A 24,720-nucleotide genomic window follows, 5' to 3' on the forward strand; every position below is an offset into this window, starting at 1 on the left:
TTCATGTGCAGGATGGAGGCTTGAAGGGGGAAGGAGCGATTTGGATGACCTGTAGAAGAAATCTTGCTGTTCTGCAAACTCTGCAGTTGTCTTTTTTTTTGCATATCAAAGCTCAGCTTTTTGATTTGTTTGTGATTAACTGACAGTAAGGACACCACGCTGTGCATAATAGGTTGAGACAAACATCTGTCATTGCATGTTTTTAAATAATGTACCTGTTCCACTTTACATACAAAATCAATTTAGGAACAAACCTAGAGTCCCTATCTCATATGTAACCCAGGGACTACCTGTACTTGTAAAGTCAGATGTATGTTAAATGATGTTAGATGAGAATACATTGTTCACAATTAATGTTTAAATTCATACCAAAGGTGTTTAGTAAGGCTGTGGCCAGGTACTCAGGAACATTGAGTATAGGGGCACCAGGATAGAAATGCTCATTCCTCTAACACAACTTTAAATGTTTTAAAATTATTGTGCCCCATGGAAACCTACACATTGGGTCATAGTGTATAGAAGGAACGAGAATTAGGAATAATTACGTTATATATCTTTAGCTAGGAAACAAGATCATAAGGATAATTTAGGATAATAATGACTGATTTTGCCCCTTTTTTCTGGTGTTGTGACCTGCTTGGAAAGAGATTACGCATTTTGGTTGACTAGGCTACATAAAAATCCTTATTTCCATGTATATTCTTTTTGTAGTTTATTAACTGTACATGCAGGTCATCAGATTACTTGTTTTGTATTCATACATTGTAGCTTCCATGGTATACACCAGACACATACATTCAGTTATGTAATTTTAATCTGTAACTGATGGTTGCTCATTGATATTTCTATTCCCTTGTTGTTTGATAACTTGTATCGAATCAGACCCATGAGACGTGTCAGGTTTCCAGAAAAGCTCCAAGACTTTGTAAGCATTGTGTGCATACATGAGCACCAAATGTTATTTTATTCAGCAAAATGATCTAACTAAACTCATAGATAATTCAGATTATGGATGTGAGCCCATCAGTACTAAAGTGCCCAATGCCGGCAGCATTTGTGGACAACAATATTCTACAAAACTGAGCCATAAAATATTCAGGAAATGAACACAGAGTCTTTATATATGAAAAAATCACATATTCTAGTTTATCCCTTACACTTCAATTGCAATTAACAGGATGTGACAGGTGAAAATACTGAAATATGCTCCTGTTCTGTAATAGAGGAAGGGGCATCTAATCTATTTAGCATCATAGAGGTTAACCAGTTACAGATCGGACAATTCTTTACGTAGCAGCTCGGGGGACAGTGTGCAAAGAATTAGCTTGTTGAAAATGGGTGTTCATAGTATGGACACAACGGATTGTCTATAAGTGTTCCTTAAGACTTGATAGGCTTGGTCTCCATTTTTGACCAGCATCCCCCATATTTAAAAACAAACATTGCCTGGGCGAAGCAATGATCAAAATCTTGCCAGGTCAAATGGCTAGCAAACCTGAAATGTACAGTAGATCATTTGACCCTTCTGTGTAGTGATAGGTGAACTTAACCATGTACCATTTGCCAGCAAGCTACACTGTGGTCTATAAAAGTCCAGTTTTGCTTTTATATTATTCTCATTTTTAGGGTGAATAAAGCAAATTACCAGTAAAAAGGGTATTTGGCACCAGGAACTGTCATTGGGAAAAGTACCAATATGCAAAATAGCTTAAATGTTATTATTTTTTAAAAATCAAACTTGTTTTCTCTTCTCCCCCTCCCTAATATGTAAATACCAGCATACATGCTCCTGGCATTCCCAATAACTGGAGTGATCCACCCTCCTGCTAATTAGCATGTTGGTGGATATTCACATAATAGTCCCTCTTGTTAGGGAGGTAAAGGCCCACATGTCTTGTGTGTTTCAGAAAAGAAGGAAGCTGTTTTTTAATGCTTTTGGACATTTTTTTTAAAAAAATTAAAAACAGTCCTGAAAATTTTTTATCTGTGTTTAAAACCAGAAAATTGTTTGTACTTTTCGGACCTGATTTATTGGAGCTCTCCAAAACTAGAAACGATAGACTATTATGAGGGAATCTGGGTGATCCAACAAACCTGGAATAGATCTTTAAAAAATAATTTGCTATTAGATGGCAAATGTTTTCAACCCTGGACCAGATCTTTTACAGGTTTGCTGGATCAATGCTCAGGGAGATCGGCAAGTTTTTCCCCAATCTACATCCCCAGATCTCGCGCCTGCGCAGTGCAAGATCAGGAAGGAGAACACCGAAGAAGAGAAAAAGATGTAAGCACCTGGCGTTCCCTCTGCGCTGGACCGAAGACAGATACCGGGACGACGCAGGACGCACTGGAAGAAACCCCCTGACGAATAGACTGCTCTGCGGGATTGAAGGTGAGAGTGATTTTATTGTTTTGGGTTAGTTTTGGGTTTACCTTGACTTTAGGAAAGTAGGCCTTCTGTAAGAGAATGAATGGATGACCATGGGAAGGAAATGTACAGGAAAGCACTTCCCTACTGAAGCACGAATGTTGAAGAAATTCTGGAGTTTAAAGATTTCAAATGGGTGAATTGGGGCAAATCAGGATATTTGTGCAGTGTAAGTATGAGCTAAAAATCAGGTTTTTTATTAAAAGGATGGCCAAAGCCTAAATGTTTTCTGGGTATACAGTACAAGTGAAGGATTAGCACAGAAATGAAATTGTTTATTTAATTATTTTTTTGATTGTTTATTTATTTTTTTTACAAATTATTTTTGGTCCCAACTAAACAAATACAGTCAGGACCACGAAAACAAACATTCAGTGAGAGACAGGTTTAGGATATGTATATGTTTTTTTATTTATGCATGTTTTTTTATGAATGTGAACAGTAAATACATGTATCATGTGAATTAGGTTTAAGTCAAAATACCGATTTGTATAAATAATATATCTAACTAATGAGTTCTGTGACTTTCTAAACACCAGGTAGTACTTCAGTATTGTATATACATGGCTTTTGTATGTATATGTATTTGACAAGTATTTGGAGTCAGAGGCAGATACAGGTAGTCCCCGAGTTAAGGACATCCGACATGTGGGTGACTTCTAGATACAAACAGGGCTTCCCTGCTCCTTCATGTGCAGGAGGCAGAGGTTTGATAGGGGGCAGTTTGCATGACTTGTAGAAAAAATATTTTGCTAAACACAGCTAAGACTGAGCTCTTTTGCAACATTTTGTAACTCTTTAATGACCAAGACAAACTCTGCAGTTGCAAACTTTTTGCATATCAAAGCACAGCTTGCTCCAAAAGTTAATAAATGTCTAGGCTCCATAAAGTTTTTTTGCTTTGTTTGTAATTAGCTCACAGTGAGGATTTAATACAGTAACTGGCACCACACTGCCTAATAATATGTTGAGACAAACATCTGTCCTAATTGCATTTATTAAAATAATGTACCTGTTCCGACCTACATACAAATTCAACTTAAGAACAAACCTACAGTCCCTATCTCGTATGTACCCTGGGGACTACCTGTATATTTAACTTTGTATATGAAAACAATATTCATAGCAAGAAAAAAAATATTTTTTTGGTATTGAGACATTTCTAGGGCCAGTTAGGCTTTTTTTCTCTACTTCCAGTTAAAGAAACATTAAGGAGATCTTGTTGCCAACCAGCAAAAATGATAGGTAAATGCACATGACATTTAAAATGTTTAATTACCCTGATTCTACTATCCTAATATAATATCTATTTGCAGTGAGTCTTTGAACCTATTAGAAAATGTAATTACTACAGTCAATTCTCTACAACAGCCTAGAATCTGGAATGTCTAATAATTCTTTGTGCTAGCCCGGTATATTGGTCTCTGATTTTCCTAAATAACTAGGGGAACTACAAAGAGGTATTGTATATACAAGGGATGGATCTGAGTCTGCTAGAGTTATTCTTATCAAAGATTAAACTGTACAGCAGCATTCACAAGGCTTTTGGTTTTATTACACAAGGATGTTTTCACAAATAGATAATATTCATAAATCGCATATATAACCATTTTAATTATCCTGTACAGTTTATTGAAATAGTCAATGGTCAGTTGAAGTGGTCAACAGGGCCTCTTAAAATCTTATTGGCCAGTCTAGGCAGCTGCTCCTGCTTTGCAGTGTTCAATGCTACAATTTATAGTCCACCTTTTTAAAAGCATATAATTACTGCTTTGCTTCCTGGAATATAGGGAAATATTGTTATGTAGTGATAGTCCCTGTGTCTATATTCTAAAAGGGCTTTAAAGTACACTTATCATCATGGCATGCAAACCAAGGTTCACTTTAGGGTACCAAAAAAAATGAGAAGACCATGATCCAATCTTGGCATTTTTGACTAATTAAAGTTATAATCTTTTGTATGTGAAAACCACTAGACACCTGTGAATGGCCAATTTCAGGAACAAGTATTAAACTGAGAAGGGCTTTCCAAATGATAAGGGGTACCCAATCTGCTCTTCTTCAACTGGTCAGACAGGCACCTAAAGCAAAAAAAGCCTGCAACTGAATAATGTTTTCAGAAGAAATAAATCATGGTAATAATAGGGGCAGTGTTGAGGACTTTTTGAATCAATCGTGTCAGTTAGATATCAGTTTTAGATGCTTCTGGGACCAATCAGAACTAATTGACAAGTGCATCTGGGCTGCAGTTGATCTTCTTTTGACCTGCAGTTCACATACATTAGGTAAATATTGTACTGACTTATACAGGAAAGCAAAACCCGTAAGAAGCAAACAAAAGCCCATTGGCACAAGACCTTATTTTGCTGACTAGCTAAACATTTTATAGTACTTTGTTTTATATGGATATATCATATGAGCTCCATGACCACCACAGGAGGCTCAGAGTAGCTGCATAGGTTGAGAAGAGAAGAAGGTAGGCTCGAAACATAAGATTATCTAATCTGTAGCAAAGACTGAGCCAGTGAGTGTGCCAGGCTTCCTCTATCTCCATGTCATGTACGTAAGCACGGATGGAGGTCACCTCTTGCAAGATGTGCTCCATTAACTGATCATCGACTAACGCAGGGCTCTGAAATTCTTCCTCCACACCACATATGCTCTCTAGAAGATAAGATAATGAGAAAAGATGAAAATGTTCAATAAGGACATCTACAAATGTAAAAGGTAATAGGCACAGTTTTTATATACAGTGGACTTTATAAGTTAAAGCTCAATTCCAGGCTAATTGTAAAAAACCTTCTTGTTCCAGACTACCTCTGAATAAAACAGCAGTTGTAAGTATACATTGGCATGCCAAACATGTTAACCTTAATTTTCTCTTAGGCTGCTTTGATTCCCCTTCCATGGGATCATGATTTCTGTGTGTTCATCTCTGAGGGCAACTGAGTTGCATGGGGGCTATCATTTGATCCATGCAGTGGCCTTATTTTTAGAAGTATGCACCCACCTAGTAATTTGTAGTGTTTGGTGTATCTATGATACCTAATGTGAATTGTATAAATTCATTGACACAAAATTTAATTTCTATGATTTCTGTATGCACCTGTGGCTAGTGTCAAAAGTGAAAAAAAAACTATAAATGAATGGTAACTGCTAATCTCAATTTATAGTTAGTTTTTCTCACCAACTGATACCTAAAAATAATAAAGCCCCTTTGGAACAAAGCTTATTTAGCTGCCTAGTTAGCATTTAATTTTCACTACTCCCAATGTTTCCCACAGACAAAAATAACACTACCGAGTGTCATAAGAAACAATTTAACACTATCCTTGTTAAGCACTTGGTTTACACTTATATCTGTAGTCTTAGCATATATGTATAGTAAATACCAGTGTAATTGTAACCCAAGTTACAAATCACGTATGACTTACCCGAGAAATTGTGTTGGATTATAAGTGTATACATGTGGTTTTAGTGTTTTGTATATTCATTTCATTTTTCATTCACATGTTTTATATTTTCTTCACAGTTACATGTAGACCGTTTAACAAAAGTACAGTAACAAAGGTTGGGACCATCTAGAATACTGTCACTGGTAAATAAAGAACATAGAGAAGTTCCCTCTCCTACTAGAAATGCATTAATGAACTGTCATTTTTTTCAGAAACTACAAAATGGTATCACCTCCTGTTTCATTAGTTGAACTTATGGAGTGATCTTCTGTGGTTTCATCACAATCATCCTGCTTTTCTCGATTCAGCATTCGGCATCGGGATATTAACAGACTTTTAGATCCTTCCTTGTCAACATGGAGGAACTTTACCACTACAATGGATTTGCCAAGACTCAGTACCATCAGAACCATAAACACCACAAAGAACACACCTAAGACATTAGAAAAATGTTAGATAGAGATTTTATATACAAATTATGTATTTGGTTCTAATTCTAAATAGGTGGAACAAAGACTATCAATCACATTGAAGCCTAAACCTTCAATCAACCCTACTATGAAGGCTGCCATTACTAAATCCCATTGTTAGATTTGCTTACCATAGGGATCCTATGATTCAGAAACTTAAGTAAATTGTAACACTCTTGAATGAATAAATAGTCTTGGACACTTAAGCTTTCTGTATAGGACACTTTTTTTTCTTCACCTTTCTGTATTTGCATAAGATGATTCGGAGATTCATAGGCTTCATACACATGCCATATGATTGTGCACATACAGCCATCCCTCTATGCCATTTGTCAATCCGCTCCGGTGGATTGATGAATGACTACTGTACTTTATAGAGGAGAGCACAGCAGGGTGCTGATCATTCATTCTTCCATTGATCGAAAGGATCACAAAAAAATCAATTCCAGCAACAGAAACCTGATGTCTGTCTGCATAGGGCTTTGCAGAGCTGCCCAATAATTTGATGTACTCTGCAGTTTGGGCATGTCATCAAATGAAACACAAAAATAAAAACTTGGAAGCCAAACCAACATTTTTTAAGCAAGGTGATCATGTCAGTGGCAATGGCAACTCCAGAGACAGAATTATCAAAATGATAATTCACATTCAGTATTGCACCCTTGTTGGGCACAAAATGTCACTTGTAAGTGCTGGTGGAAGGCAAAAGAATAAAACCTTGCTAGTCTGACCTCTGAAAACATCCCTATCAAGTTTTTGGTGTATTACAACCAGCAACAGGATTAGATATCAAAAATGAGAGAAAACAGAAGGCAGGATTTTTTTTTGCATAATTTACAAATATATTGTAAGTTATATTTGAGTCACATAACATACAATTTATAACATTGAAAATGTAATCATAATAGAAGAATTACAGGCGATATTGTCCCAGTCTTCCACACAGATAGTGGAAGGATAGAATGGAAGGGGGACTGATGTTCTAAACAATGATAATCCTATGATTTGGAATGCTTGAGTGATACCTGCCCGACGCGTTTCGTCCTTATTGGCTTCTTCAGGGGATTTTAGGGATCACAAACAGTTACTGTATGTAAAGATAATACATATATACTAATCAGTACAACATTCACATACAGTAATAAAGTGATTTTAGAAATACATTGCATTTTAATCACATATAGTATCATAGGTGTCATGATGATACTATATGTGATTAAAATGCAATGTATTTCTTTGACAGTATCCCTCAAGCATTCCAAATCATAAGATCATCATTGTATAGAGCATCAGTCCCCCTTCCATTCTATCCTTCCACCATCTGTGTGGAAGACTGGGACAATATCGCCTGTAATTCCTCTATTATGATTACATTTTCAATGTTATAAATTGTATGTTATATGACTGAAATATAACTTGCTCACAATATATTTGTATATTATGCCAAAAAAACCCCGCCTTCTGTTTTCTCTGTTTTTTTAAATCTTTTGTATATTGGAGTTGGCAACACCAAAGGTCTCTTTTGATAATGCTAGAGGTTGGCTAATTCCCACATCTATGAATGTCCTTTTTCCGGCAATAGGATTACTAGTGTGCCATGGTTTTACATCTAGATTTTTTCATGCATTACAGTGCAGCACAAATTTCTCTATGAATGATGCAGCAATCAACATGCTACACAAAATCTCTCTGAATAAAACCAAAATGTTTGATCAGCTTTTACTCTAAATAGATATAAAATATACAAGGAGAGGGGACATTAGAACAAGTTGCCACACATACCAATAGAATATATTATTTTATTTAGTTTTTTATGGTGTAGTACTCACCGATTAATGGAACATTTAACGTCGTAACTGGCAACTCATCTGACATGTTAACTCTAAAGACTGTATAGCCTACAAGAATGCTGGTTTTGAACATGATTCGGGTTCCACTGTCAGGGGGCAGATAAAAGCTCATGAGGTCTACAAACATGAGGAGAATGCTGGGCAGGAGAATGCCTACAATGTACAGAAGTGGACGCCGGCGAATAACAAGCTGCAAAAAGAAACGAAGGTTAACACGTTGATATGATTTATTATTTGCAATTGTACAATGTGCATATATTATATGAATATATATGATATGTAATATTTAAACAACAGGTAGATACACAAAAAACAAAATCAATTAAGAGCCTTGCTTACATTAGCTCGCCTATAGTGGGCTCCAGCAAAATTAAGATAAGCATCAGATTTCAGCATTTGCAATGTCAAATAATGCAGATAAAGCAGCAGGGATGAGTTGTCCTTTGTTGTAGAGTACTTTGTAGTTATAATCAGAAAGTTAGCATTCAAGATGAATTGAACTAAAGAAAAACTCTTTCAACCGACTGAACCCAGCACCCCCAAATTTTCATGGCTAGCTACTTGCTTAGGTTTAGTGGAAACAAAAGAAGGACTTTTACCTAATTTATCCTTGCCCCAACACCGTAACCCAATATACAGTGCTCCCAGGGGTGTAGTGGGGCAGGCACGGGTAGGAACGCCATGCCATCACTTCTTTGGGGAACATTTATTTTGCAATTAATTCTTTGGTGGTTCATGGCTCTGGCCTGTCTGACCCCCCCCCCCGCGGGGTCAAAAGAAGGACCCCGCTGGGTGGGGGGGGCACACTGGGCAGAGGGGCGGACCATGTCTCTCATATGGAATTGCAGGCTTAGGGTAGTGGGCGGGTTGTCTCTCTGAACACAACCTGCCCACTGTCTCATCGCAAGTCTTAGAGTGTGGGTTCTGGAATCAAGATGTCACTCTTTTTCCCCTTTGAACGACATAAAGAGTGCTTCTCATTTCTTCACTCTAAACTTCTCTCAGAACTTGTGGGAAGTTCTGCCATCTTACAAACAAAGGATATTTGACCCAAACAAGGGATATTGGATATAGAATCCACACCTTCGATTGCAGCCCAGAGCTGCTACCGAGGAAGCGCAAAGACATTGGTCTGCAAGACAAGAGTGCTAGTCACTGAGCCACAGGAACCTTATCTATATTTCTACTGAAATGTAAAACCATGGGATTAATTTACTAAAGCAATAGAGGCTATTTACTCAGCAGAGAGTAGGTTCATATACAAATAAATAGGATAAGAATACAAGTGGTTAAGATTTTTTTTTATTATTGCTTACACAAAGGAAGAACAATTTCCATTTTTTAATAAGTAAATATGTCTACCCTATGTAAGTATTATGTACTATTATGTAACAAACTTTTCATGCCATACATACATACGCATCACGTATGTGATTTTTAAAACATTAATACACTGAAAAGTTTTTTAAACAGACTATATTTACATGTTTATGTAATATCATTACAAAAGACTACATAAAGCATTAAATATAAATAGCCCATTACAAAGTGTGTAAGCAGTACATGTTTTACAGAATCTCTTCTAATTGTTTCTACTGAAAAAAAAATGCCAGGGAAAAAGAACACTGGATTGTTTTTTTTCGCTTTGTTACTTGTTTCTTAGTATTGCCAAAGCACTGTGGTGAAACTGTACCTTTAAAGTGGGCTCTGCTGTGTACACTATTGTTTCGAATTCCCATTGATGATAATGAAAGGAATAAATCTAATTGGGAATTTGTACATGATGAGCACACAGAAGATGAAATAGAAGCCCTACGGTGTTAGCCTAATTGCTGTGCTGCTCGTCTAACCTTCTGCTGGTTCATTTGATAAGGTTCTTTTTATGATGCTATGAATTTCGGAAGTGCTCATTTATTCCACACATAATTCCCCCTACCCCCCCTTTATTTCACCCTCTGCTCATTTGTGAGCCGTTGTCGCAATGATAATGATTTTGCCATTAAAGCTGAAATCACTGCTGCATGAGAGAGCTATGTCCCAGGCTGGCCATTCATCTCGCTATGTTTTGTGTGGCTAACTTCCCGTCAGGGTCGTTGTTAGTCCTGGACATGCCAGAGCCAAGGAAAAGGAGTGTTGTATAGAGATCGGTCATCGTGAGAGATTGGAGCAAGCTGGCAGGTTGTAATACAATACAGGAAATCAGCGGCACCCTTGTCTCTAATAAAGCCTATGCTGGCTGTGTGGTGACAAAGTATTACCACGTACAGGTCATGCTCATACTGTCAGCTCTGTACAATGTTCTCCTGTTGTGCTTGTAAAATAAAACTGCTTTCCAAAAAAGCAACAAATGAGTTTCAATGGGATTAATTGTGATGATGTATTTGACATAAAAAATAGAGACCAGCTGAACATTTGCGCTTCATGTTTCAGAAGTTACAGTCTTTTGTAAAACAAGCAAGCAACAAACATTCAGGCCCACTCCATTGATGTTCTTTTTTTTTCTTGAATCTACATTTTTTGCTGCAGCAACCGGACTTGGTAAAAGGTAAAGTCAGTCCTGCTGGACCTGACCCCTCCACTAACGTATTTTATCAATGGTAAGAGCTTAGTCATAGAGATCACTAGGATTAGGGCCCCACCAGGGGTATAACACAGAATACAGATTTATTGTATGGAAAAAATATGTGCACCATTTACATTTACCACCGCATCAAATCCGTTAAATCAAAATCAGGTATTTCAGATTAGGTGCCAAAAAACTCCTTAGAGAGTATGCTGATGGGATCTACTTTGTTTAAACCTCACATATTGGGGACCTGGTGTTATCTATGTTGTTGTCATGTGTGGGGTCATCCTGACAAGATTAAAAAAGTTATCTAAGGCTCTCAGAAAGAAGATTGTAGATGTCTATTAGGCTATGTACACACGTGCAAGAATTGTTGTTGGAAAGTATCATTCACAATCCTTTCCAACGACTAACGACTGCACGACGCAGGTCAAGGGAGGAACAATGGAGTGGCACCCCGCTGCACTCTCTCCCCTTTCACTTCCATTAGGATCGTTTGTCGTCCATCGTCCGTGGATCCTTCAGGACGGTCGTTCGGACGATGGACGATGAGTGCTGTACACACACCAGGTTCTCCTTCGATATTGGCCCTGATGAGAACCATTGCACGTGTGTACGTAGCCTTAGTTCAGCATGGTATTAAAAAGATTGCCAAATTGTATTTACATATGATATGACTGCTGTATTGGCCACAATTGACCTGCCAAACAAATACAGGCTAAAAATTAAATGATGCTTCAAAAGATCTCAGAAAACCCCAAAATTATATCGTATCTCAAGTATCTATTGTTGATGTTGAAGTTCATGTTTCTAAAATTACAAAGCAATTGTCCCAAACTGCATTGGATATGTATATATATGGTATTCTGGAATGATGCAATCAAAGATTTGTTTACCCTCAGTAACTAAAGACATAGTTGGCATAAACTAAAGGCAGCATTCAGCTTGGTTGGCTGTTTGGGGTCTGGGCAGCTTGCAATCACTATGAATTCTATCAAAGTGTGTTTGATGAGAATGTGGGGCCATCTGTCAAAAAGCTAAAAATGGATTTAAGATGAATGTTTCAACACAAAAATGATCTGAAGCACACTGGCAAGTCTACCAAGGAACGGTTCATAAAATATTTAGAAATAAAGTATTATGGGCTAACCAAGCCAACACCCCAAACTGAATTCCATTAAATTATTGTAGGTGGTTGAAATGGGGCGTTGAAAGGAATTGTTTAAATATATTAAATTATTCAATAATGTACACTAATCTAATGGTTTCCAAATCCTGCAGTCTGACCATATAAAAAGCCAGTAGTTTGTTGCTTTGGGCTCCCTTACTGCTAAATGCCCTTTGCTCAGCTATATAGAAGGTTAACATTGCTTGGTAGAGTTTTCAAACAGTGCAGAATCGGAAGTATTTGACAGTAGTGTTTATTCATTTCCTGAGTGGAAAATTTATATAGCCGCATTTCTGTTATATTTGAATGGTATTCAGGTAAATCAGATAACACTTTATGTTTTATTGATCTTTGAAGTTTTATTTACAGACATGGTTTTGTAGCTGTTTATGCGTGGCACATTTAATGCAGATAAGCAGGTACTGAACTGCTCAAGAAATTTAATGAGCCCTGTGAGAGCTGCTCCTTCCGACCTGACATGTTACTGTATATCTGATTCTTTAGCGTGGTAATAAACATGCAGATTATTGGTGCTTTACAGGACCTCTTCCAAAAACCTAAATCAGAGCTATATTCACATTTATGCACCTGTACCTATAGATTTGCCTCACTATTTTGTCTTCTAGGAACATAATCCTTTTCAAAAAATAAACAATTGAAATGGCTTAATTTGCTCTGTTTAACTCAGGAAGGCTGAGCAAGCTGGAAGTGTGCTGGACTTAGATCACCATTGTAATGACAATTTTTTGACATATTGAGAAGTAAATATAAGCAGTGGAAACTAACCAGAAAGACAGCAAATAACAGATGAAAAGAAATCAGAAGCAACATGCTTTAAATCTCAATATGTGTGGTCCCCTAACAATGCGATATGACTGCTCCTGGCACTAATATTTACTGAAATTGTAGGGATTGTGGTTTTCCCAGATGACATTACTTTAGAACAAAGTTCTATAGGATAACTATCTTGAAACAGAGCTGTAGTTCAGCAAAGAAAAATTGCCATGAAGCAGGTTATTTATTGCATAAGGGACAAGCAATGTCCCTTCTATAATAAAACATGCTTACTTGCTTTCTTACATTCTTCTTTTCTGAGGACACTGAGCCTCATTTGTGCAGGTATCCTGGCATCCCCTGGGGACAGTTTAAAATGTATCAGTTAAAAGATGAAGGGCTGAAAGGCTATTCAATGAGTAGCTCTATCAACTCCATGTACATCTATTTCCTCGATTCATACCGTATTATGTACATACTCGATATATTTATATATACTGTATATCTGTGTGTGTGCCACTAGAAATGATCAACACCTGAAAGCCAATTTACAATAACCTTTCCATTCTTAAAATTACAATTTCCTAACTTCTTTTTAATCTGTCCATATCGCTGTATTTCAGTGCAATCCCTCTAACAGGTAATGGTGTGTGGCCTAATAGCTGCTCCCTGCATTACTTGATGTGCAGTTGTGTATTCCATACAACGCTTGCTATCCTGTTTCATGATAATGAGGCTGTATGGCTCATATGCAAATTAACGAGCTGTAGAATTTCAGCTTAGCGAAAGACGACATCTATTTGTAATTCAGAGCTAAACCACCAATTCAGGTTCTACAGACAATAGATAATGATGTTTCATATTTGTTTTCATGGTTAATACAATGCATGGATCATGAAATACTTTGATTACCTAATGTAGGAGTCCCTTGTCTGCTTCAAAACTTAATTTTCTATATCATCCACTAATCCTTGGTATCATTGAAAGACATATGCAAGTCAAGGTTTAAAAAATGCAAAAAGAACATTTAAAATTAGTACGTAGGGATAAATGGTTGATTGGCTACCTTGTATGAGCATAGCTAGGTGATTAGGAGAAAATGTGTTGATGGAAATGAATATAACATAACTGCTACTTAGGTGCAGCTAAAGTTACTTAACCTTTAAATTGGGACAGTATTTTCAAAGTCTTCCACAAACAAATAGATGACTTAACATAGTGGAGCTTACGAAAAGTGTAATTAAAGCATCCTTCCTCCGTCACTACCTGGAACCATCATAATATACATATACTCAACCGTCTAACCATTTCTTCCTCTTTTTTTTTTTGAATGTAGCACTTAAGTAATGATGTATGAGTGAGCCACTGTCTAGGAATACTGTGAATCTGGGCCATCATAAGAATATTTTGTCTTTGCTTAACCTGGCAACTTTTATGCTTGTTTCTACGTGTGTGCAGGGGAAGCAGATGTACCATTTGTGCAGGAAGTTGAGATTTAGGAGCCCACATTAGGATGAGGGTCATACAGGTACTGGCACTTACTTCCATAGTCACTTCCATGGTCTCACCAGGGCAGGTGAGAAGCAGGAGGTATACTTTATGATGTCCCAACCCTCTAAGCTTGTTTATAAGTATGTGAAGAAAGCAGACATACAATTTGTACAGGCAGTGGGGATTTAAAAGCCCAAATTGAGATGTGGGTCATACAGGTGCTCAGATGCCCACAGTCACTTTAACTTGGGCACTACTGGAATAGATAATAGGCAGGAGGTTTACTTTATGATGTCCCAACCCATCTTTGGGTTTGTATAATCCAGGAAGTGTTGGACAATAAATTATTCTATCACTTATGCTTGACGTGTATTGGGACATGCAAAATGTATCTCCTATTTCCTTTTGTTACTTTGACAGAAGTGTAGAGAATGTTCTGTGTCTGTCCTTGGTTGAATAATTTAGTTAGTGATACAGTTTGTGGTAACAAAAGGCCTGCATCTAGCTATAAACAGTTTTTGTAATTGAGGGTGAAGTGGGGCAAAAGCTCTTAGTTGGGAGCTCTTTGCTGGTTATGGCCAGTACTGTGCTTGTGCTATAGCAGATAGCTTCTTCTAGCCATGGAATAGCAAAAAGCTGTCTATTGTACTTTTGGCAAGCAATATGGCAACTGGATGTGCAATGGAAGCTCTTCTTCAAATATCCAGCAGACTGTACTATTTCATTTCACAGGGGACCAAGATTATCACAGTATTTCTATATTTTATGTATGTACAGGTTACTTTTATTTTTACTTTTTTTCCTGATGTGGAAAACAATATAAACAAGAAGCTTCTATGAACAATAGAGTCAACCATAGGCATGAGATCATGGTCCAGACATTAGATTTTCAAAAGATTTCTACTAATTATGATCCATAAGTAGGTGTTTAACATTCTAGAAAACTGCGGAGACTCTTTTATTTTTAATCAGACAGATCTAAGTATTAGGCGAAAACAGGATCTGCTTATGTAATGTAAGGTTTTTAAAAAGATGACTACCTATTGATAAGATTGTTTAAATTTAGCTAACGGTGGTTGCATGTATATGTCAAAATGCTGCAGATCCTCTTTAAATTAAAAAACAAAAAATCTTGTACTTACATTAAATTGGACCTGAGCAAAGTTCCCGCCATGAGTATGTAGAATCTCATAGTTGGAAGGCACAGCTAGAAGCTCCCATTCTCCATCATTAAGAAAAATACTTTTGTCATTCTTAATTTCCTCATAACTCCTCCAGATAGAGAGATTCAGATCATTCACTAAAATTAATGGAATATGTTACAGAGACAAAGTTTTCCAGGAAAATATTAAGTGTATAATAACATCTAGTGGAAATTTAAGTAAACCAAGTGCATGAAAAAAACACAACGGTAGATGGACAATGAGGTATCATAAATATATGATAACATGTTCTGCTGGTCTGTAGAATGATGGTGGCTAATATTATTATACATTTTATTAATTCATCAAGAATTGCTGTGTTTTCAGAGGCATATGTTTCTAGAATCCCCTGCAAGCCAGAAGAAATCATATATTCTATGTTGATCGTTATATGAAAATGATATAAGGTATAAAAAGACCTTGTTATCATAGCAAAAAGGGCTTGTTCAAAAAAGTTTTGGATGCAGAACATAAGCATTTAAAGTCAATTGCCTAATTGCAGCATCCAACCACAATGTAAAACAGGTTAGGCTCAGTGCACTTTTTTATATCTAGCACTTAGGTAGCACTCATAAAAAACTGCATGTCACGAGACCAGTTTAAGCTAATCAAGATAAAAAACACTGATATGCACATTAAAATGTAAGGACACCAACAGATTTACCTGTATGTAAGCAGCTGCTAAAGGTCAGACTGCAGTTCTGTATATCAAACGGAAATGCATAGGTCTCCAGGCTACATGCTGACACCACTTGCATGGGCTTGTTGTTTTTGATGATTCCGGAGGAACTCACATAGACATAGGGCAAATCGGGTGACTTTCCATCTTCAACACTATGGAGAAGCATTGTTACTGTGTTATTTAGTTTGTAAAAAGAAACACACCAATCACTACATGGGAGAGTTAAAAAATATTACCCCTGAAAGCTCTTTGTTTTCAGCTAAAGGGAGCACCCATGTGCACTTTGTTATGGCCTTCATTTAAAAATGCAGCTTGGCTAATGGTATTTAAAAATTTACATAAGCAGTAAAAGGGTCTTTCAATATGATCTCTGTAGATACCATCACTGTGGAACAATTCATGCTCAGTTTTTACAAGAGAAGGGGTTAAATTGTTCAAGCTGGGTCCTAGCACTCTTTCACCTTCTCTTTGTGCACTGGCTCTGTGTTACATAAGTGTTACTTTACCTTATGCTAACATGACTTCTTTTAAGGGGATAAAAAATATTAACTTGGAGCAAAAAAAGCAAAAATGTTTACTGCTTGCTTAAATATTAACTTAGTTTAATGTCTATAGCTGGGCAACAGTTCTTTTTTAATTTCAAGAATGTCCAAGTGGATTATATAGGCAGCTAGTCCCTAATTGCCTGATTCCAAGGTAAAATAAATTAATATTAAATAAATATATGCATTTCCTTTAGACATGATTAAAGGTAAAAGACAACGTACACTTTATTACATTTCAACAGATATGCCCATACTTGCATGGTCAGCCTGACCTTGAATATTTCATTTTAATGAGAAAAAATTCTGAATTTGACTTCAATGAGGAAGAAGTATGTAGATAATATAAGTAGATATTAAGCTTTGCCAATAACTTTCACATACAATTCATTGATGACAATGTCAGGCACCCAAATAACATTGAGAGGGAGGGAGATTTCTCCTATTCCATCAAAATGACTTGAGTTCCAGGACAGAAATTCGTCTTTCCACATCTAAAAGAAAAAACAAAATGTATGTAGTATTTTTTTAATGTCAAAGTGTAAACAACGGTCAGTGTCACATAGGCTTACCTGCCGATACCAGATACTAGTTGTAAGCTTTTGATTCTGTCCATCCTGGAGAATAAGGAAATAGAATTGATGGTTAAACATTCTATTTTATATGTCCAAAGATTGCAGACACTATCACTCTTATATGAGTCTGTTTGACATCCAGTTCCATATTCATGGGTACCCATTACCATCGACATAAATATGGAATTAGACCCCGAAACCCAACAACAACCTCCACTTTTCAGGGGATACTTTTTACAGTGTTTTGTAGTGCATATGGGAATTACTGCCTATTTAATCAAACAAAGATTTTGGCTGCTGTGAATTTTGGTGTTGCTTGTCCCTTCTGCAAAAAGACCCAGATCATGGTGTCAATTTATTCCAATTCAGTAGGGTTGAGATTAAGATTGTCCACACCAAACTTGTTATTAGGAATGAGAGAGAATGCCTCTGGCATTCGCGCGAAAACCTCCTTGAAGTTCAGGCACATTAGCAGCCGTGGTAATCCTCCTCTCGGAGTGAGTCATGCGGCTTACGTATATGAATGAATGCGGCTGTGGGAAAAATCAGAGGATTTTTCCCACGGCTGCATTCATTTATGAGCAGCCAGCGAGACTCAATCCAGGAACAAATACTACAGGGCTGCAACAGCAATCAGGGGAGCGGAGCTGACACTTGAAAAAAAAATTTAGAAGGGTGGTCATTACCTGATAATGATTACCTTCTGAACAAAGAACTTGTTTTCAATCTCAGTTTAAAATGAAACTAAAGTTCCACTATACAAAATAAAGGATCAGGCAGGTGTTTTTTCCAGAAAGGGGCAGGTGATGTCCCTTCTGCAATAACCCATCTTACCTACCTGATCGCTCCGGGAAATGTGAAAAAATTGAGCTGCACATGCGCAGCGTCAGCTTTGGTTGCCAGGTAAACCTGGCAATCCCAGCTCCCCATGTGCTTGCCATTGACAAATGAACTCCAGCAACGCCTGTGCGGAAGATGCATCATTACGGGACAGCCAATCAAGATGGTGAAAAAGCATCACTAGGAAGAAGAGGAAATGAAGATGGTGGCTCCCTGCGATGGAACGTGGATAGGTGAGTTGCATGGTTTTAATTCTGCATTAAGTCTTTCACATTTGTACAGGTTTCTCCTCTGTACTAAAAGCATTTACTGGTTTTACTGCACACTCTCAATTTCATACAGTGGGAATAATTTATTAAAAACCTAAAAGGCTGGAGACAATAGGCTGTCATGGGTGAACCTGGGTGACCCAGCAAAACTAAACTAAATATGATGCAGGATTGAAAACATTTACTATTACTAACAAATAACAAATGACTTTTAAGAAATCCATTCCAGGTTTGTTGGATCACTCAGGTTCACCCATGATTGTATATCTTCTTCCGGTCTTGGTGAGCTTTATCAATCAGTGATAAAGCTCGACTCATTTACTGGCTGGAGGACGTCTGCTGTTTTCTCCACTGCTTTACTGTCCCCGGATCTCCTCATTCAGCAATTGGATTTTGGTTGTTTCAAACATGGAGGCTCAGAATTACATGTGGGCATTACCTAGGGTGGTTTCCATGTAAATACAGCCTTTCTAAGAAGGTCCATTCCTCCAGAATGCTATCTTCCCATCAAATCATTTTGCAATTTATCCACACTTCTCAATGCTCGCTTGAGAGAAGAGAAAAGCCGGGTGGTGTGATGTTTTTAGGTTATTCACAATACCCTGCTGCTGTCTGCCGATAGCCATTATCTACCTGCTTTGCAAAGAGAGACAGCCGTCCTTGGTTAAAAAATATAAAAAGTATATAATAAAAAAGGGATTGATTTGAGAACCAAAGAATGCACTATATATAAAAACAAACTGCAGCAGCTTTTAAACATGATTGCAGTAAGCAGTATGCTGCAGAGGAGCGCCATCTAGTGACAGAGACAACATTTTGTGGGGGACAGCATCAGTGGTAGGTAGAGTATAGCATCTAGAGATGTTTTTTTTCTCTCTAACTTTTGCCAATAGTAACATGTCACTAGGCGTTTTAACTTTACAAAGTCTGACTGGTTGGTGAAACTGTAAGATGAACACTTTTGCACTGTTACAGGGACAAAAAACAAAAAGTCATTATGGTTTCATAGCTGGGCTTGTCCTGTACATATGTGATATGTGGATCAAAATTATATTTTTCAGGAGGCCAAAGTTGGAAGACACCTACCGCTAAGAAAGAAGAACATGATTTCAAGTACTAAAACATTGATGAACTCTATGTGGTACCAATCACAATCAGCAGAAGGTATGAACGATTCTTGGAATATGTGTAACTAGACAGGGGTGGGTTGTTCTTTTCTCATTTTAAGAGAAAATGCATAAAAAAATCCTGTTAGGGGCAGTGCTCTTATAGAAGAGAAAAGTGACCATGACCATCCTGCTGGTGACTACAATATCTGCATTATGCAGACTGATACCCCTGTCCGGGCCAGGATGACATAATTCTCGCACAGGTATACTGTTCATTTAGTATATTAGATGACCTCATTTATTGGGCATATAATGATGCTGAATTTAGACCTGACCAAGTGAAGCAACCCCAAATTACAAGTCTATTTATTAGTTTTTGTTTTTGGCCAGGCAATGTATTTTAAAAATAAGTACCAAAGCCAGAACCATGATGAGAACATTGGAACGTTACAACAAAGAATGACGCAAGCTAGGAAACAGCTGCTAGTAACCAAAGAAGATTAACTTACCACACTAATGAAACAAGCAATTAACCAGGTTGGATGCTGTATGACTTGAATAGTTGATAGAAGACACCATGTTGAGTTTTCCTTGTAAAAGTGATAGCAAACCATGCTTATTTCACACTTTGTCAGAAATCCATTGCAAGAACCAGAGTGCGTTTTAATTGATTACATGTTGTCTGTGTAGCTGTTCCTGGTTTATCTTTGATTAAACTAAACGTCACCTTCAGATGACACATTAAACAAATCACCAACTTCTGCCGCAATTTTAATTAGTTGCTAAGTCATTAATCAGGATGTTGGGAGAATTATATTACTCAGAGGTTCAGACTGCTGCTGATCTTCATAAGTGAATATCTCACAGCAGAAACTTATTCCTAATAAGCTTCTCAGCTGAAAGTTTTAAACAACAAGCGGAAGCTGCAGCCATGTTTTCTTTTTGGAGATAGAGAGTTTTAGGATTGAATTGCAACTATGCTCTCAGTATGATGCAAGGCAGGTAGTTGAGAAGAAAGATACTGGTCATTTTTCAGGTATGCAGGTTTCTAGGTATTTTTAGGGAGCATACTCACCTTTCCTTTACCCCCCAAACAAGGTAGAGAGGTACAGTTCAATTTCTTTTTTGTTTGTGGCGATAAAGGGGGCCGTCACCTCCCCAAAACATTGTGTCAGTTGTTTTGGGACCACAGTAAATGGATTTTCAAAGAACCCTCAGTGTTGACATCTTATTTTGTCTATTTTCTATTGGAACCAAAAATATGACATTGTTATGACTGATTGTTAGGCCAGTCATCAACCTACTGGATAGGGGGTAAATATTAATATTATTAATATTATACAGTATTTATATAGTGCCAAAATATTATGCAACGCTTTTCAAAGTCCATGTCACATGTCAAAGTCATGTCACTAGCTGTTCCTCAAAGGGGCTCACAAACTAATGTCCCTACCATAGTCTTTACTACAGTCTAAGGTCAATTTTGTGAGGAAGCCAATTACCCTAACTGCGTTTTTGGGGACTGTGGATTGTCATTGAATGAAAATGCTGTTTACTTTCTACTTTAGCTTGGCAATCTGTCTCTTTGGTTAAGTGTCTTGTCCTCCATTTTATATGGATACAATACATCCACTTTTCCAACATTGTTTGTGAGTCGCTTAGACATCAAACCAGGTAAATAATTGACATTGGAGAGTTTCATTTGTTTAATGGGATTACAGGTCTGTGATATATTTTACCTATATATTGAAACTCCATGTTATCTACTTACAATGAACTTAAGAATTGAACATAAACACTACTCTGCCTGTGTGTTTATCCTTATGCTTCTTCTCGCATCCTTTGTTGGACTAGACTCTTTGTTAGGGTATTTGCCACCATTTCTTTACCATCATTAAAAGTCAAGATTTAAGTTTTTCTTCCAATAATTTACACGTTATACACTTTATTTACCTTCCCACATGTTAATAAACCGTCCTTTTTTGAATTATTACTCATATTCTTCTTCATTAGAAAACACTATATGCTCAAAAAGGACATACAGCGAACCTTTAATAACCCAAACTCAGCGTTTTTATTGAACTGAACATACTGTGACACTTACCTAATACCGTAAGTTACCAATCGATTAACCTATCAATCTTTGGAAACCATTTTTCTCATATATGAATATATGTTGTATGTACAATCAGTCTATAATATTTTGGACTATATTGTAAAAACATTTTTAAGCTCATTTTCCTTTAGTTTGCTATTTGGTTCCCTAAATCCCTTGAGAAAGCTTCTCTTGAGGTGAACGCATCGGGGAGGAGGACGTTCTCCTCTCACTTATCCCTATGAGTATATGAATGGCAAACTGAAGTGTAACCAACATTTTTCAATCTTGTTCAGTACTTGTATTAGCATTTTTGTATAGTCTAACTATTATATGTTAATCATTTGAATGTTTAGTAATTAATAAAGTAAGGATTTTATTCACTATCTAAAAGTGACGTTCAAAAGCCTTCCCATATCATTCTTTGTATGCCTCTGAAGCATTCTGATTCAATGTCTTCCCTTTTGAAATTCTCTTATTGATACTACTTTTCCAGGGACAAATGAACATATGAGCAATGAACACACAGCCCCACTTTGTTCAATGGATGGGGGGTGGGGGTAAAAGAGTGGCACCCCTTTGTGCACTTATTTGGACTCATTATCATTCCTGAGCAGAATGATGTCTGTGGCTGATTGATGAACAACCTCAGGGGGCCACTATATACCTGTCAGATTTTCTCCCTTAGGTAAGAACAAAATTGCTATTTTACATAACTGTTTGGGATACTGACTGCTTTTTTTCATGTCTTTCCTAGTAAAAAAATGAATTTCAATAAAAATAGAGAAAGTATCAGTCTATGTATTAAGTTAGAATAAAATAGTCATCTAAAATAATAAAAATATTGAGGAACTTACAACATCTAATACAGCATGGACAAAGAGATCAATGTACACCGTAGTAGCCTGGTTCCAGTTCTTCACTGGTCTGACTCCTTTGCTGTAGTTGACCAAGAGGTTTCTTGTCAGGTAAAGTAAACTTGAATTCTTCATTTGTGAAAAGTTATCAGCACAGGATTCTGCAAAGTTGCACAACAAGAATTACTGGAGGACAATACCTTCTTCTGAATTCATTATTATTTTAGCAAAGCTTTTGTTATTCTGTAAATACTATATAAGGTCATTTGTTAGACCTAAATAGAGTAGGTCAAGGTTAAAAGCTTCTAAATTTTTTGTGTTTTTGTTTGTTTTGCTGTCTTGGTTCCACATTTCTTTTATTTCTTTTTTTCATAAGATGACATCTCCTCGTGGATAAAGGTTACCAGTTGTCCTTGTTGCAAGACTTCTACTTAACTACCGTTAGTTTGACAACTTAAAAATATTGGCTTCCCCATAAAACTTTCTATAACAGAGACAATGATCAACAGGGTCTAATCGTCTCACTTCTGGTCTCATTTATGCTTTTCCTGCTCTGGAAGAGGAACTGCACCACAACCCAACTGCATTCAAATGCAAGGCAAAGCTGTTGTAAACTAAATGGCAGTGATTGGAAACTGTTTTGTGCACATATTTATATGTGGATGGATTGCAGCACAGTTCCCAGTAGCAACAAATTGCTTCTGGACGCGCAGTTGCTTTCCCTCTCCGTGAAACCCAACTACACTCAACCACTCAACAAGCCCATTGCCAAGTGTTGCTGTTGACACTAAAAAACTGCATATTAGTTGAAAAGGGGTGCCTGGGACTGGTCAACTATGTAGTTTTTGACCAAAAATCTAAAAGAAGTCTAGCTATTTCCTTCTTTATTCAACACTAAAAAGAAGTTTGGCTTCACATACACTTTAAAAGACAAGGAATCACAAAAACTATTCTGTACAAAATTATTACATGATGTATTTAACTAACATGAAAATGCTGTCACAACCTATGCATTTAAAGTTTCAGATTCAAACATAATGGAAAATAATAACTATACTACTAACAATACAAAAAGCATTGGATCTTATATTTCATTGTATCTCCTATAATTGTCATTTATTGTATCCAATATAATAATGTGTAATCTATTTCACCAGAAAGAGGAAATTAGAAATATATTAAAAGTATTTTAGTGTACTTTATCATTCCTGGTGACATTGGCATTAACTGCTACTTATTATCAAACTATGCTAGGTCATAGCAGGTCGGAATTACCTTTATTCAGAATGAATCAGTTACCATAATATTTGGTATAGTTTATAAAATCCAAAGAAAAGCTAAATAAAAATGCAGCAGCTGTCTATATTCATCAGATTCCTTTTTTACCCTTTTTTACCTTTTTTTTTACTCAAGGGATAAAATAACATGTTGAACAAGTCTTTTTTTAGCGGAAAGAACTAACAGTTATAAGTGAATGGCACAGAAATTGCAAGTATTAAGGTAAAAAGTAGTAGTACTGAAGGGTGTATATTATTAAAGTAAAAGGAAAATAAAATAAAAAAAATACATTCTTACTGGTACAATACAGAATAAATAAGAAATTAAATGCACATGATCTAGTGGTTTGGTAAGATAAGATTTGTTGGATCAGTTCCATGGCAGTACCCAACATCCATGTGTACGTCACTCATATTCCAGTTTTCATAAGTCAACCTCATCAAACTTTAATTTTAACAGTTATGTTAAGAAATGGCCATGCACAATTGAAGCTAAACATTTAAATGGCAGAATGATTTATATCATAATTGACAAAAAAAAAAAAATACTCATCCTTAGTCATTGTCCAGAACTGCTCCTGGACCCTGGTTCCAGGTTTTGGTGATGCTGTCTTTTAATCTCTTCTTTGTTTTTGTAGTTTAAACATCAAGCAAGTAATTATTATACAAATCTGTATAAAGAGAGTTTCTACTGCTGTAAGACCCTAAGGTATGGAGGACAGAGTAAAAAAAAAGATGGCAAGGAATTCTTACTATTCTAAAAACAATATAACTAGGTGATTTTGAAAGTCATTTTAAATGAGACGGTCATTTAATCATGAACAGTAACAGCTGTAATATGTACATATTTAAAGTTTCACTTACCTGATATAAAAATGATCAGAATAGTTAAAAGCGTAAATGCCATTTGATGAAAGATTTTAAAGCTGGAACCCGGTGTGCGTCTTGAGGCTAATAAGCTAGGAGCAGCCATTCAAAGCCATCCACAAACACTTTGAGGCCTGTAGACAGATGAAAAGTCTACTGTTACCTGCAAATTATCAGTTTGTCCATTGACCCTCCTTGTTCCC

The 24,720-nt window shown here is 36.7% G+C and overlaps 1 protein-coding gene across 1 annotated transcript; it reads right to left on the bottom strand.

Moving 5' to 3' along the window:
* Nucleotides 1-4,826: 4,826 nt before the first annotated feature.
* On the bottom strand, nt 4,827-22,508 carry HTR3B (5-hydroxytryptamine receptor 3B). The gene is made up of 8 exons (XM_072425291.1): nt 22,374-22,508; nt 17,201-17,245; nt 17,013-17,122; nt 16,069-16,238; nt 15,345-15,502; nt 8,183-8,393; nt 6,116-6,316; nt 4,827-5,092 (listed from the first exon to the last, which is right to left on the bottom strand). Exons 1-8 carry the CDS (start codon nt 22,506-22,508, stop codon nt 4,827-4,829), a joined length of 1,296 nt encoding a protein of 431 aa, XP_072281392.1.
* Nucleotides 22,509-24,720: the final 2,212 nt, after the last annotated feature.

This window comes from Pyxicephalus adspersus, chromosome 11, assembly GCF_032062135.1.
Source record: "Pyxicephalus adspersus chromosome 11, UCB_Pads_2.0, whole genome shotgun sequence".
Lineage (NCBI taxonomy): Eukaryota > Metazoa > Chordata > Amphibia > Anura > Pyxicephalidae > Pyxicephalus > Pyxicephalus adspersus.

Excerpts from the sequence above, each read along its gene's own strand:
- HTR3B (XM_072425291.1), bottom strand. The coding sequence starts at position 22,508 with ATGAAGAATTCAAGTTTACTTTACCTGACAAGAAACCTCTTGGTCAAC. Across the intron at positions 17,123-17,200 it reads CTAGTATCTGGTATCGGCAG|ATGTGGAAAGACGAATTTCT; the intron begins GTAAGCCTATGT and ends TTTTTCTTTTAG. Across the intron at positions 15,503-16,068 it reads TAGCAGCTGCTTACATACAG|TGAATGATCTGAATCTCTCT; the intron begins GTAAATCTGTTG and ends CATTAATTTTAG.